The 16,662-nt window shown below is 47.2% G+C and overlaps 1 protein-coding gene across 3 annotated transcripts in view; it reads right to left on the reverse strand.

Moving 5' to 3' along the window:
• GRIPAP1 (GRIP1 associated protein 1) overlaps positions 1 to 16,662 on the reverse strand; it is a 151,213-nt gene that overhangs the window by 110,604 nt on the left and 23,947 nt on the right. For 2 of the 3 annotated variants that reach the window (XM_053695509.1, XM_053695508.1), the window contains exons 4-6: positions 12,695 to 12,721; positions 5,140 to 5,247; positions 4,906 to 5,050 (exon numbers count right to left, since the gene is read on the reverse strand). In XM_053695509.1, the coding sequence (XP_053551484.1) occupies positions 4,906 to 5,050; positions 5,140 to 5,247; positions 12,695 to 12,721 (280 nt within the window). Of the gene's footprint in view, positions 1 to 4,905; positions 5,051 to 5,139; positions 5,248 to 12,694; positions 12,722 to 12,802; positions 13,173 to 16,662 lie in introns of those variants that run through there. The other variant, XM_053695511.1, reaches the window with a different exon arrangement.

Consider the following 16,662-nt stretch of genomic DNA (forward strand, 5'->3'; position numbering starts at 1 on the left):
CTACAAACACAATACCTCCCTGTGTACAGCTACAGACACAATACCTCCCTGTGTACAGCTACAGACACAATACCTCCCTGTGTACAGCTACAGACACAATACCTCCCTGTGTACAGCTACAGACACAATACCTCCCTGTGTACAGCTACAGACACAATACCTCCCTGTGTACAGCTACAGACACAATACCTCCCTGTGTACAGCTACAGACACAATACCTCCCTGTGTACAGCTACAGACACAATACCTCCCTGTGTACAGCTACAGACACAATACCTCCCTGTGTACAGCTACAGACATAATACCTCCCTGTGTACAGCTACAGACACAATACCTCCCTGTGTACAGCTACAGACACAATACCTCCCTGTGTACACCTACAGACACAATACCTCCCTGTGTACAGCTACAGACGCAATACCTCCCTGTGTACAGCTACAGACACAATACCTCCCTGTGTACAGCTACAGACACAATACCTCCCTGTGTACAGCTACAGAAACAATACCTCCCTGTGTACAGCTACAGACACAATACCTCCCTGTGTACAGCTACAGACACAATACCTCCCTGTGTACACCTACAGACGCAATACCTCCCTGTGTACACCTACAGACACAATACCTCCCTGTGTACAGCTACAGACACAATACCTCCCTGTGTACAGCTACAGACACAATACCTCCCTGTGTACAGCTACAGACGCAATACCTCCCTGTGTACAGCTACAGACGCAATACCTCCCTGTGTACAGCTACAGACGCAATACCTCCCTGTGTACAGCTACAGACACAATACCTCCCTGTGTACAGCTACAGACACAATACCTCCCTGTGTACAGCTACAGACGCAATACCTCCCTGTGTACAGCTACAGACACAATACCTCCCTGTGTACAGCTACAGACACAATACCTCCCTGTGTACAGCTACAGACACAATACCTCCCTGTGTACAGCTACAGACACAATACCTCCCTGTGTACAGCTACAGACACAATACCTCCCTGTGTACAGCTACAGACACAATACCTCCCTGTGTACAGCTACAGACGCAATACCTCCCTGTGTACAGCTACAGACAGCAATACCTCCCTGTGTACAGCTACAGACACAATACCTCCCTGTGTACAGCTACAGACACAATACCTCCCTGTGTACAGCTACAGACACAATACCTCCCTGTGTACAGCTACAGACACAATACCTCCCTGTGTACAGCTACAGACACAATACCTCCCTGTGTACAGCTACAGACACAATACCTCCCTGTGTACAGCTACAGACACAATACCTCCCTGTGTACAGCTACAGACGCAATACCTCCCTGTGTACAGCTACAGACGCAATACCTCCCTGTGTACAGCTACAGACGCAATACCTCCCTGTGTACAGCTACAGACGCAATACCTCCCTGTGTACAGCTACAGACGCAATACCTCCCTGTGTACAGCTACAGACGCAATACCTCCCTGTGTACAGCTACAGACGCAATACCTCCCTGTGTACAGCTACAGACACAATACCTCCCTGTGTACAGCTACAAACACAATACCTCCCTGTGTACAGCTACAGACACAATACCTCCCTGTGTACAGCTACAGACACAATACCTCCCTGTGTACAGCTACAGACACAATACCTCCCTGTGTACAGCTACAGACACAATACCTCCCTGTGTACAGCTACAGACACAATACCTCCCTGTGTACAGCTACAGACACAATACCTCCCTGTGTACAGCTACAGACACAATACCTCCCTGTGTACAGCTACAGACACAATACCTCCCTGTGTACAGCTACAGACACAATACCTCCCTGTGTACAGCTACAGACACAATACCTCCCTGTGTACACCTACAGACACAATACCTCCCTGTGTACACCTACAGACACAATACCTCCCTGTGTACAGCTACAGACACAATACCTCCCTGTGTACAGCTACAGACACAATACCTCCCTGTGTACACCTACAGACACAATACCTCCCTGTGTACAGCTACAGACGCAATACCTCCCTGTGTACAGCTACAGACACAATACCTCCCTGTGTACAGCTACAGACACAATACCTCCCTGTGTACAGCTACAGACACAATACCTCCCTGTGTACACCTACAGACACAATACCTCCCTGTGTACACCTACAGACACAATACCTCCCTGTGTACAGCTACAGACACAATACCTCCCTGTGTACAGCTACAGACACAATACCTCCCTGTGTACAGCTACAGACACAATACCTCCCTGTGTACAGCTACAGACACAATACCTCCCTGTGTACACCTACAGACACAATACCTCCCTGTGTACAGCTACAGAAACAATACCTCCCTGTGTACAGCTACAGACACAATACCTCCCTGTGTACAGCTACAGACACAATACCTCCCTGTGTACAGCTACAGACACAATACCTCCCTGTGTACAGCTACAGACACAATACCTCCCTGTGTACAGCTACAGACACAATACCTCCCTGTGTACAGCTACAGACACAATACCTCCCTGTGTACAGCTACAGACACAATACCTCCCTGTGTACAGCTACAGACACAATACCTCCCTGTGTACAGCTACAGACACAATACCTCCCTGTGTACAGCTACAGACACAATACCTCCCTGTGTACAGCTACAGACACAATACCTCCCTGTGTACAGCTACAGACGCAATACCTCCCTGTGTACAGCTACAGACGCAATACCTCCCTGTGTACAGCTACAGACGCAATACCTCCCTGTGTACAGCTACAGACGCAATACCTCCCTGTGTACAGCTACAGACGCAATACCTCCCTGTGTACAGCTACAGACGCAATACCTCTTTGTGTACAGCTACAGACGCAATACCTCCCTGTGTACAGCTACAGACACAATACCTCCCTGTGTACAGCTACAGACGCAATACCTCCCTGTGTACAGCTACAGACACAATACCTCCCTGTGTACAGCTACAGACACAATACCTCCCTGTGTACAGCTACAGACACAATACCTCCCTGTGTACAGCTACAGACACAATACCTCCCTGTGTACAGCTACAGACACAATACCTCCCTGTGTACAGCTACAAACACAATACCTCCCTGTGTACAGCTACAGACACAATACCTCCCTGTGTACAGCTACAGACACAATACCTCCCTGTGTACAGCTACAGACACAATACCTCCCTGTGTACAGCTATAGACACAACACCTCCCTGCGTACAGCCACAAATGCAATACCTGTTGTCACCCTATGCTTTATGAGGGGCGATGAAATAAGCTTTTGTAAAACAAGTTTTTGAGTTTCCCTTCTGGAAATGTGATTCAAGACTGGTCGTTTTATGCTGTCCTGTAGCACAGCTTAAGAAATGCCTTCTGGGTAAAACGGTTTCCTGAAGCAGTGGCTTTTGTCTCCTTATAAAGAGCTAACAGTTTAGCCGAAGAAGCCAACAAGTGTCTTTTAAAGGTGGTGTTTGGAGACATTCAGTCTTAAAGGGACATTAAACACTAAATACACGCTAGATAGAATGATGCATTCAAAGAAAAGATTAGTCCATGACTATCATGTAGATGTATTTTTTAAAGTTTAATTAGTTGTTTAAAAAGTGACAAAATAAGTGTAAAGTTTTAGTGTCTATAAAACACTGGGAGCTGCCATGTTGTAACTTGTGTTACCTTCTCTGCTGTGGCCAATTAGGGTCAGTTATAAATAGGTCACTAGAGTGTGCAGCCAATGGTTGTGCTGGATTTAACAGTGTTCTGCACTTCCATTTCTAACAGGAACTGAACAGCTCACAATTTCAGAATGGAATTACAGGCAAAGAGGACAAAATAAATAATGAAAGTATATTGCAGAGCTGTTTTATATATACAATTTATAATTTTATATTACCATCTGAAAGTGTTTAATGTCCCTTTAAAGGAAGAAGAAGAAGAAGAAAAAATAGTTGCTGTAAAGACACTTAGTAGATAGAGAACGGATGGACGCAGTAGCAGGACAGTCTAGTTACTGTTCCTGTTACATACCGTATACATACTGCACTGAAGTGATGCATTACATGTACTACCAACAAGCTGTCAGCATCAGTCAACAAGTAGTTGTCTCAGTTTAAATAGCTTTTACTCATGTAAATAAAATAGAAAATGCTTATATACAGTGTCCCTTTAATAGGGGTATACTCATAAGCTCAGCAAAGAAATCAGGAAAAATGCATCCAAGTGAAAAAAAAAACTTGTACACAGTTCCGTTTAAAGATACAGTTTCATCAAAATTCTCTCTGACTCTGTCAATCAAAAGGCAATATTATTACCACCGAATACACATTGCAAATACATTTATCAAATCTATCACCAATATGGCTGAACTATGCAACATGAGACCATTGTGGATCCGTAGTATTGTGTAATCATGATACCACAGACAGTTTCTTCTCTTATGTATCCATCATTACATTATATTTTTTATGGCATCTTTATAACCAAAATGCAAAGACCCTTTTTTGTGCAACATACGGATATTTTGTATTACCGTAAGAAATGTCATTGCAAAACTGTGTATCAAACTAAATGTGCACCCGTTATTGAGCATGACGTACATTATGACAGTTGTTACAAGGGTGTTATTTTGTTGTTCTCGCTCATGAGGATCGCTCTATAACACTATTTATTTGTGACATTTACCGAACACCCTTATTTTACAGGTGATTTTTGCTTTTTTTGTATCTAAGTTGATTAGACGTAAACAAGACATCCAGAGACATATGTAGAGGTAAAAGCTGAAAAACTAATTAACAATGGATAAGATATCCACAGAACCCCCAAACAGAAGCTGGATAAGATATCCACAGAACCCCCAAACACACAAGACAGCTATAGAGAGAGCAGGTACCCACTGAAACCTACACACTTACTTGTAATATTTCTCTGCAGAGCAGTGTTCTCTGCCTGAAGCCTCCTTAGTTCTCCCTCTGCAGCCCCAGAAGAAGCGGTCGGGGCAGATGTACCTTCTTTCACTTGCTTGTTTTCTGCCTCCAGTTGCTCAATTTGAGAACAGAGCTACAAGGAAAAAGTATAGGAGGAAAGGAGTCAATACCCAGTGTCTGCCTAGCACCTTCCTGAGCCCAGATAGTTTCTTGTCTTGGTACCTTGGAGAGCTCCTGCATTAACGTGCTGTTTTGCAACCGGAAATCATCCTCTTGGCTGTGCAGTTTTGCTTGTAACATATCATTTTCACCCAGCAAAGCTTCCACCTCCTGCACAAAACACACAATGAGACAACAGAATCTGTAATCGCACGACCCCACCCCTATTTGCTAGAACTCACAAGATGTGTCATTGTAGACTTCTGTTGTGGCAAGACATTCTGAAAGCAGCGATTACCAGCGGCATCTCCAAAATTTTCTTATGGGGGGTATTTGCTAGAAGCCCACCAGTGTTTTTGTGGGCTTGGCCACAAATGGGTAAGTGGTCTATCTGCATAGACAGGCAGGCGTGTGGGGAACCTGGGCAAAGTGGTGGTGGGCAAATGAAGGCTGATCGCATGTTGGGAGGACACATGCGGAGGTCAGCCATTATGCTGGTGGGCTAGTGCCCCCCAGGTGACTCCACTGACAAATATCATTAATGAGGGAAAATTTTATAGATTATAAGATTTGATGTCCGTCTTTTAGTATAAATTACAGCAATGTTTTATACAAAGCAACAGATTGAAAAGATTACCAATATGCAGCGGTTTTCATTACGCCAAACAATAAAATATGGTAAATGAAAAATCTACAGGTAGTGAAAATAATTTTTTTTTTATTCCAAGCTAGAGGTTTTGTTACTGAATGCTTTCAACTAAACCCTGTGCAACAGCAAATAAGATATTTCTTGGAAAAAGCAAACATTTTGCAGTGACCACATCACAGTGTTGATGGAACGCTAATCTTGTCAGTAGGGTATTGACTTCTTTCCATGTTGTAATTAAAAAAACATCTAAAAACTCTGTCGGCTGTAATCTTCTAATATAACTAGAGCTTAAAAGAAGTAGAACAGCTAGAGGGGCCTCTCAAATACATGACAGAATTCTCTTAAAGGGATATAAAACAGCAAATATATGCTGGGCATAATGTTGTATACAAAGCAAAAAATAGCCTTTGAATAATTTGTAGATGCATTTTTTCATAATTGTTAGGGATACCGGGCTGCAGGGTTTAACCCTCTACCCCCCTACCACCTACCCCTCTTGCTTCTCATCAGTTTTGGGCTCCTCAGAGCAACCACGATCTCCCAGAGCTTTGGTTTCCCTTGTTTTGTCTGTAAACTGGATGTTGGAAGAAGCTGGCTTCTGACCGACCTATCTCCCTCTGGCCGGCCGGCCGGCCGACCTCCTGGAACTGCCGGTCGGCCGCATCAGCTAGAGCCCCCGGACCCCTTTAACCCTTGTCGTTCCAGCAGCCCTTTGTCCCAGAGAGCCACTCTTTTGGGGATTAGTAGCCCCTAGGAAGGACAAGAGGTGGTGGAATTGCTGGAGGGGAGCTACTTTGGGAACTGGGGGTTTTGGATACTCCTACCCCCTAATCTTTACCGGGCTGTAACTCCAGTCCCCAGTAATGAATCATGCCGCTTTTTTGGCTGTGGCATCTGGGGAACGAGAGCTTTCCAATTACACCTTGATGCCGCCGCTCCCCTGGGATCACCTAGAAACCACCACCCCTGTGTCCTGGGTTTCTGTGGAACTGTGGCTTCTATGGCAGGCGCCAGCCTGTCTGGAGGGGTGTGAATGGCGGGAGATATGAAGGTCAGATAAGGCATTATCAAGATCAGTTTCTGTATAAATGTTGTGTGTTTTCCCTAATAAAAGGTAGTTCTTGTTTTCACCTGAATGCAAGTCTGTCTAGTTATTTGGGTGGGAATCGCTGTTCCAGGTATAGGAAGGATCCTTTGGCGGAGCTACCCAGTCAGGATAGCAAGGAATCCGTCACAGTGGTGGCAGCGGTGGGATGCTTCCGTCTACCTGGAACGTCCAAACCCCTACCTGAAGACTTTGCCGGATGGAGCAATATCGTGCGCTCCGGAAAGAGGAATTGAAAACCGTGCTGCAGGCTAGAGGAATGACGGCTGGCAACAAGTCAAAGGTGACCATTATAGCAGAATTGACGGAGGATGATCGGGCTAGCAAGCAGGCTGGTGGGTCGGACAGCGACCAAAGTGGAGGACGGCCCAGTACAGCCACCACTCAGGAGACTAGTGTGTCCGACCTCCAGCGGCAGATCCAGTGGCGACTGGCTCTATATGGATCTGACCCCCCAGAGGAGATCATTACTCAGGTAGTGACTGAAGCCACCAAGGTACACATGCTGGAGCTTCAGAAGTCTAAGGGGGGGGTCTTGCCGGATCCCCTGGACCCCCCTTCCCGGCCCAGGAAATGACCTCACAGGGCTTTCAAGATGATGAGAGCGAGGATAACGATTGCTACCTTCAACTGTTCGAGACCCAGTGCCGGTTGCAGGGGGTCACCGATGCCGATAGGGTTACTATCCCGATTGGGAAACTGTCCAGTAGGGCCCTGGAGGCTTTCCACACTGTCCCCTCCGGAGATCAAGACAACTATAACCGGGTGAAGAAGCACATCCTTGGCCAGTATGAACTCATGCCGGAGGTTCACCGGCTAAAATTCAGGGAGCTACAAAGGCAAGAGGGGCAGCCTTATACGGAGTTTGCCCACTGCTTAGCGCAGTCCTTGGACTCATGGGTTACTGGGTGCCACATCACCACCCTAGACAAAGCTGTTCAGCTCATCCTCGAGCAGTTCTACAACCGCGGCCACATCCAATGATTCTGCCCAACAAAGCAAAGGAACCCCCCAGCCCAGCAGCCGAGGAATCCCGCACTGGGCCCGTGGGGAGTCCGTCCAGCTAGGACCTATCAGGCCACTGCGTGTATGCAGTGGATCCTGTCAATTATCCAGAGTGGCCAGATGAAGTTGGCAATCTGCATGACGTTAGCTTGGTGACCCAGGATAACCAACAGCATCATCACCAGGACATCTGGGTCAATGGGCAGGCGGCCCAAGGATTAAGGGACACTGGCGCAACTGTCTCCCTGATTCAACCCCACATAGCCCCACCTCCAGTCAAACCCAGGTTGACCCTTGCCATTTAAGTGGCTGGAGGAGCTGTAGTACATACCCCCACAGCTCGAGTCCACCTGAACTGGGGAGCCGGTTCCGTGTTGTAGAGGCAGGCAGGTGGTGCCTCAGCTTTTGTGGGGATTAACTCCCCGGATACCTGCCCAGTGACCACCCGTCAGCAAGCCAGACTCCAAGCCATCACACCAACTCAGGGGATCCAGGTGAGACATTCTGCCCCGATTCCTACCTTACCCCGACCTCCCGCCCCAACTAACCCCCTACTCCGTGACCGACCCTCCAGGGCATCCCCCTCAGACTTCGACCAGGAGACCCTGAACGACCTAACTGTAGCCCCCTATCGAGACTGGGTGGGTACTAACCCCCAGGGCCCTGGGAAAGAGCGTTTTTAATAGGAACGGGGGCTCCTGTACCGAATCTCCGAGAGGAGAAAAGGGCCGGTGCCCAAACAACAGCTGGTCGTGCCGAAGAAGTTTCGGTACGACCTGCTGAGAATAGGACATGACATTCCCCTAGCCGGACACTTAGGAAAGTCCAGGACCCACCACTGCTTGATCCAAACCTTTTTCTGGCCAGGGATTAGAGTAGATATTAAAGATTACTGCAAATTGTGCCAGAACATAAGAAAAACAGGGGACCATACGAAAGCCCCCCTACACACTCTGCCTATCATTGACGAACCCTTTAGCAGGGTTGCCGTAGACGTAGTGGGGCCGTTAACTTGGGCCCAGCCCCTCAGGGATAAGGTACATACTTACAGTAGTGGACTATGCCACTCGATACCCGGAGGCAATTCCCTTGGCATATTATCCAGGCGGAGACCATAGCAGATGCAATGCTCCGGATATTCACCAGGGTAGGCTTCCCCCAGGAAGTGATTTCCGACCAAGGAACAAAGTTAACTGTGGAAATCACTCAAAAGTTATGAAAATTGTACAGGATCAAACCCCTGCACAGTGCTCCCTACCATCCCCAGACGAATGGACTATGTGAGCGGTTCAACGGTACCCTAAAGCAGCTGCTTAGAACGTTCTTGGCCACTCACAAGGACTGGGAAATATTCCTGCCGTACCTCCTCTTTGCATACAGAGAGGTGCCCCAGGAATCCACAGGCTTCTCTCCCTTTGAGTTCGTGTATGGCCGAAAGGGGGTCCCTCGACTTAGTAAGAGCTCACTGGGAGGGGACTACAGGAGAGGAAGGACACTCCGTTGTGGAGTACGTTCTCCAACTCAGAGACGGAATGAAGGACCTCGCCGATCAGTGTGCGAGAGAACCTTCAGGTCGCCCAACGTAAGCAGAAGAGATGGTACGACCGAAATGCTCGTACCCGAACCCTGGCAATAGGGCAGAAGGTCCTCGCCCTGAAGCCTGTCAAAACAGACAAGCTGCAGGCTTCTTGGCAAGGACCCTACCGGGTAGTGGAATAACTAAACGACACCACTTACCTGGTAGCCAAATGTTTAGATGATCGGATCCGCCGGACATTTCATGTGAACATGTTGAAGGCATATGTAGAAAGGGCCAAGGATGTAGCCGCTATCTGTGCCCCAGAGGTGGAGGACTCTGAAAGTCTCCCAATGCCGGAGCTCCCCGGACCCACTGACGCCCCCCAAGGAGTGACCGACATACCCCTAGACGAGAGGTTAGGGACTAAACAGAGAATGCAGGTCCGACGACTTATGGAAGAGAGACAAGATATGTTCTCTACTGTTCCTGGGTACACAACAATGGCCATACACTGAGTGGAGACCCCGGGACAGGCTCCCCTGAGACATATGAGAAAAGAGAAATGGTGGCGCTTCATAGGGTGAGTATGTTAGGACAAGTTAAATGCTGCAAGAAACAGACAAATGGCAACTCACGTGTTTGCAGGCACCACCAGTGGTGCGTGAGAGACGAGCTGGGGCACACCGGTCCCCCCAGCGAGACAAACCCTGGTTATTTCAGGAAGCTTGAGTGGAAACAGATCCCCAACACAGCATCAACATAGTTCTGTAGAAAGGATTCCTGCAGGGTGTCAGCTCAATTAGCTGAGTGTGCAAAGAGTTTAGCCAGGCAGACTAGAAGGCAGTGCAAAAGAGCACTCAGGTTGCCAATTAGGCAATAAAAGGTGATAAAAAGTGCTGCTGAGATTGTATATAAAGTATACAATAAAATGATAGCTCCAGTTAAAAGGGGTTTATTTGAAAGAAATGCGTTTTTCCGTGGATATACCACTGTTTCATCAGGCCTGATTAAACAGTGGTATATCCACAGAAAAATGCGTTGCTTTTAAATAAACCATCTGGTGTACATACAATCGTTTTCCCTCCCCTGAGACAGGCAGCCTACCGGGTCCCAGAAGCCGCCTGGGACAGCATGCACTGGGAGCTCCGGGGAATGTTGCACCTAGGTGTTGTTGAACCGTCCAACAGCCCCTGGGCCTCCCCGGTAGTGCTGGTACTCAAAAAGGACAGGACTACCCGGTTCTGCATTGACTATCGTAAGCTCAATGACAGAACCACCACTGACGCCTACTCTATGCCTCGAATCGATGACCTGTTAGATAGAATTGCCCGTGGCCACTTCCTGGCCACCCTCGACCTCTGCAAGGGCTACTGGCAAATCCCCCCCCCGAGTCTGTTCGCAAGTCCGCCTTCATCACCCCCTTGGGCATCTACCAATTTAAGGTTATGCCGTTGGGGATGAAGAACGCCCCAGCCACATTCCAAATGATGGATGATCGCCTTCTAGATGGCCTCGAAGACATCGCCATCTATAGCGACACCTGGGAGGACCATCTGGTCCACCTAGGCGTCGTTTTAGATCTCCTCAGAGCCGCCAAACTGACCCTGAAACCTGATAAGTGTACCTTCAGGCGCTCGGAGGTCCAGTACCTGGGCCACCGAGTGGGCTGCGGAAAGCAGCGTCCTGAACCGGCTAAGGTTGAGGTAGTGGCCAATTGGCCCACTCCCCGAATCAAAACCCAAGTCTTCGCTTTCTTAGGAACCGCAGGTTACTACCGAAGGTTTGTCCCCAATTACAGTACCCTAGCCAAACCCCTGACCGACCTGACCCGCAAGCGACTTCCCCGACAAGTCCTGTGGTCCCACGAGTGTGAAGCTGCCTTTCAGAATCTCAAATCGGCCTTAATCTCTGCTCCAGTGCTGGCCGCTCCTAACCCCAACAAAACGCTTTTCTGTCCACACAGATGCCTCAATGTTCGAGTTGGGAGCCATATTAAGCCAGGCCTATGACGAAGGGCAAGACCACACCATAGCCTTAACTCCTCGGACAGCCCCAGGCCACCCATGTGTGGATCTAGCTGGGTCTGCCGAACTGGAAGGGGGGAGTTGTCACAGATACCGGGCTGCAGGGGTTAAACCTCTACCCCCCCTACCACCTAACCCCTCTTGTTTCTCAGCGGTTTTGGGCTCCTCAGAGCAACCGCAATCTCCCAAAGATTTGGTTTCCCTTTTTTTGTCTGTAAACTGGATGTTGGAAGAAGCTGGTCTCTGACCGACCTATCTCCCTCTGGCCGGCCGACCTCCTGGAAGTGCCGGTCGACTGCATCAGCTAGGATCCCTGGCCCCCTTTAACCCTGGTCCCTCTTTTAGGGATTGGTAGCCCCTAGGAAGGACAAGAGGTGGTGGAATTGCCAGAGAGGAGCTACTTTGGGAACTGGGGGTTTTGGACACCCCTACCCCCCAAACGTTACCGGGCTGTAACCCCGGTCCCCAGTAACGAATCATGTCGCTTTTTGGACTGTGGCATCTGGGGATCAAGAGCTTTTAAATGACTGCGGCTCCCCCGGGATAACCTCGAAACCACCACCCCTGGGTCTCTGTGGGACTGTGGCTTCTATGGCAGGCGCCAGCCTGTCTGGAGGGGTTGGAATGGCGGGAGATATCAAGGGGAGATAAGGCTTGTTATCAAGATCAGTTTCTGTATAAATGTTGTGTGTTTTCCCTAATAAAAGTTAGTTCTTGTGTTCACCTGAATGCTAGTCTGTCTAGTTATTTGGGTGGGGATTGCTAAAATCACTTGTTCTCCGCTACATAGCGGCCTGTTCCAGGTTTAGGAAGGATCCTTTGGCGGAGCTACCCAATCGGGGTAGCAAGAAATCCGTCACAATAATTATATTAGTTATTAAAATATTGAAGATATAAGTGGAAAGGTTTAGTTTTTTAGTTTTTATAAATGACTATAGTAATGGGCTCCGCCATGTTTAAACTTAAGTTTCCCCTTATGTATCTCTCCTGCTGAGGACTACTAGGGTCAGGTATAAAACAGACAATAAAAGAAACAGTGCAAACAAGGCTGTGTGCACACCCTGTTAGATAATTACTTTAACAATCCTGTTTCGCACAGTCTCTTTATTTGCTTGTTTTTCTTCTGTCCCCAAGTGTCCTCAGTAGTAGAGATAGATAAAGGGAACCATTACTTTGTAAGAATCCAGTAGAATTTTGAAAAAAATTTAAAAAATTAGAGTTAAATTACAGGATATTACAATTGCATACTGTTTAATATCCCTTTAATGGAGATCTGTTGAAGGACAGTGTGAACCTGTTCTGGGATCTGTTCTTACCTGTGCTTTCTTGCTTTTGCTCAGAGCCTGTTGAATAAACAAAATATAACAGACATATTAGTAAGAGGAAAGGAAAACAGTGATTATTTCTGATTGAGGAAGACTAACAATGTCTGCTTATGTGAGCATAAAACCAAAGTCCTTCTGTCAGACATGGGCCACTGTGTGTGTGTGTTGTATGAGAGTGTGTGTAGTGTGCGTGTTGTATGAGAGTGTGTGTGGTCTGCGTGTTGTATGAGAGTGTGTGTAGTGTGCGTGTTGTATGAGAGTGTGTGTAGTGTGTGTGTTGTATGAGAGTGTGTGTAGTGTGTTTGTTGTATGAGAGTGTGTGTGTGTTGTATGAGAGTGTGTGTGTGTTGTATGAGAGTGTGTGTGTGTTGTATGAGAGTGTGTGTGTGTTGTATGAGAGTGTGTGTGTTGTATGAGAGTGGGTGTAGTGTGTGTGATGTATGAGAGTGTGTGTAGTGTGTGTGTTGTATTAGAGTGTGTGCGTGTTGTATGAGAGTGTGTGTAGTGTGCGTGTTGTATGAGAGTGTGTGTAGTGTATGTGTTGTATGAGAGTGTGTGTGTGTTGTATGAGAGTGTGTGTGTTGTATGAGAGGGTGTGTGGTATGTGTTGTATGAGAGGGTGTGTGTGGTGTGTGTTGTATGAGAGGGTGTGTGTTGTATGAGAGGGTGTGTGGTGTGTGTTGTATGAGAGGGTGTGTGGTGTATGAGAGTGTGTGTAGTGTGCGTGTTGTATGAGAGTGTGTGTAGTGTGCGTGTTGTATGAGAGTGTGTGCGTGTTGTATGAGAGTGTGTGCGTGTTGTATGAGAGTGTGTGCGTGTTGTATGAGAGTGTGTGTGTTGTATGAGAGTGTGTGTAGTGTGCGTGTTGTATGAGAGTGTGTGTAGTGTGCGTGTTGTATGAGAGTGTGTGTGTGTTGTATGAGAGTGTGTGCGTTGTATGAGAGTGTGTGTAGTGTGCGTGTTGTATGAGAGTGTGTGTGTGTTGTATGAGAGTGTGTGCGTGTTGTATGAGAGTGTGTGTAGTGTGCGTGTTGTATGAGTGTGTGTAGTGTGCGTGTTGTATGAGAGTGTGTGTAGTGTATGTGTTGTATGAGAGTGTGTGTGGTGTGTGTGTTGTATGAGTGTGTGTGTGTTGTATGAGAGTGTGTGTGGTGTGTGTGTTGTATGAGTGTGTGTTGTATGAGAGTGTGTGTGGTGTGTGTATTGTATGAGAGTGTGTGTGGTGTGTGTGTTGTATGAGAGTGTGTGTGGTGTGTGTGTTGTATGAGAGTGTGTGTGGTGTGTGTGTTGTATGAGAGTGTGTGGTGTGTGTGTGTGTGTGTGTGTTGTATGAGAGTGTGTGGTGTGTGTTGTATGAGAGTGTGTGTGTGGTGTGTTGTATGAGAGTGTGGTGTGTGTGTGTTGTATGAGAGTGTGTGTGGTGTGTGTGTGTTGTATGAGTTATGAGAGTGTGTGTGGTGTGTGTGTGTGCTGTATGAGAGTGTGTGTGTGTTGTATGAGAGTGTGTGTAGTGTGCATGTTGTATGAGAGTGTGTGTAGTGTGTGTGCTGTATGAGAGTGTGTGCGTGTTGTATGAGAGTGTGTAGTGTGCGTGTTGTATGAGAGTGTGTAGTGTGCGTGTTGTATGAGTGTGTGTGTGGTGTGTGTATTGTATGAGAGTGTGTGTGTGTGTTGTATGAGAGTGTGTGTGGTGTGTGTGTGTTGTATGAGGGTGTGTGTTGTATGAGAGTGTGTGTGGTGTGTTGTATGAGAGTGTGTGTGGTGTGTGTGTTGTATGAGAGTGTGTGTGGTGTGTGTGTGTTGTATGAGGGTGTGTGTTGTATGAGAGTGTGTGTGGTGTGTTGTATGAGAGTGTGGTGTGTGTGTGTTGTATGAGAGTGTGTGTGTTGTATGAGAGTGTGTGTAGTGTGCGTGTTGTATGAGTGTGTGTAGTGTGCGTGTTGTATGAGAGTGTGTGTAGTGTATGTGTTGTATGAGAGTGTGTGTGGTGTGTGTGTTGTATGAGAGTGTGTGTGGTGTGTGTGTTGTATGAGTGTGTGTGTGTTGTATGAGAGTGTGTGTGGTGTGTGTATTGTATGAGAGTGTGTGTGGTGTGTGTGTTGTATGAGAGTGTGTGTGTTGTATGAGAGTGTGTGTGGTGTGTGTGTGTGTTGTATGAGAGTGTGTGGTGTGTGTTGTATGAGAGTGTGTGTGGTGTGTTGTATGAGAGTGTGGTGTGTGTGTGTTGTATGAGAGTGTGTGTGGTGTGTGTGTGTGTTGTATGAGTTATGAGAGTGTGTGTGGTGTGTGTGTGTGCTGTATGAGAGTGTGTGTGTGTTGTATGAGAGTGTGTGTAGTGTGCATGTTGTATGAGAGTGTGTGTAGTGTGTGTGCTGTATGAGAGTGTGTGCGTGTTGTATGAGAGTGTGTGCGTGTTGTATGAGAGTGTGTAGTGTGCGTGTTGTATGAGAGTGTGTAGTGTGCGTGTTGTATGAGAGTGTGTGTAGTGTATGTGTTGTATGAGAGTGTGTGTGGTGTGTGTGTTGTATGAGTGTGTGTGTGTTGTATGAGAGTGTGTGTGGTGTGTGTATTGTATGAGTGTGTGTGTGTTGTATGAGAGTGTGTGTGGTGTGTGTATTGTATGAGAGTGTGTGTGGTGTGTGTGTGTGTTGTATGAGGGTGTGTGTTGTATGAGAGTGTGTGTGGTGTGTTGTATGAGAGTGTGTGTGGTGTGTGTGTGTTGTATGAGGGTGTGTGTTGTATGAGAGTGTGTGTGGTGTGTTGTATGAGAGTGTGGTGTGTGTGTGTTGTATGAGAGTGTGTGTGTGTGTTGTATGAGGGTGTGTGTGTGTGTGTTGTATGAGTGTGTGTAGTGTGCGTGTTGTATGAGTGTGTAGTGTGCGTGTTGTATGACAGTGTGTGTAGTGTATGTGTTGTATGAGAGTGTGTGTGGTGTGTGTATTGTATGAGAGTGTGTGTGGTGTATGAGAGTGTGTGTGGTGTGTGTAGTATGAGAGTGTGTGTGGTGTGTTGTATGAGAGTGTGTGTGGTGTGTTGTATGAGAGTGTGGTGTGTGTGTGTTTATGAGAGTGTGTGTGGTGTGTGTGTGTGTTGTATGAGAATGCGTGTGGTGTGTGTTGTATGAGGGTGTGTGTGGTGTGTGAGGGTGTGTGTGTGTTGTATGAGTGAGTGAGTGTGTGTGTGTGTGTTGTATGAGGGTGTGTAGTGGGCGTGTTATTACCTTTTACAGAACTTTCAGGTTTGTCAACAATCAGGAATAAAGTACACAAACATTTTAGTCACTTTGCCAAAAATTGAAGCTATCTTGTATAATACTTCAGAGATTTTCAGATAAAGCATAAAAAACAGAATTTATGCTTACCTGATAAATTACTTTCTCCAATGGTGTGTCCGGTCCACGGCGTCATCCTTACTTGTGGGATATCTCTTCCCCAACAGGAAATGGCAAAGAGTCCCAGCAAAGCTGGCCATATAGTCCCTCCTAGGCTCCGCCCACCCCAGTCATTCGACCGACGGACAGGAGGAAATATATAGGAGAAACCATATGGTACCGTGGTGACTGTAGTTAGAGAAAATAATTCATCAGACCTGATTAAAAAAACCAGGGCGGGCCGTGGACCGGACACACCGTTGGAGAAAGTAATTTATCAGGTAAGCATAAATTCTGTTTTCTCCAACATTGGTGTGTCCGGTCCACGGCGTCATCCTTACTTGTGGGAACCAATACCAAAGCTTTAGGACACGGATGAAGGGAGGGAGCAAATCAGGTTACCTAAACGGAAGGCACCACGGCTTGCAAAACCTTTCTCCCAAAAATAGCCTCCGAAGAAGCAAAAGTATCAAATTTGTAAAATTTGGCAAAAGTGTGCAGTGAAGACCAAGTCGCTGCCTTACATATCTGGTCAACAGAAGCCTCGTTCTTGAAGGCCCATGTGGAAGCCACAGCCCTAGTGGAGTGA

Source organism: Bombina bombina, chromosome 12 (genome assembly GCF_027579735.1).
Source record: "Bombina bombina isolate aBomBom1 chromosome 12, aBomBom1.pri, whole genome shotgun sequence".
Lineage (NCBI taxonomy): Eukaryota > Metazoa > Chordata > Amphibia > Anura > Bombinatoridae > Bombina > Bombina bombina.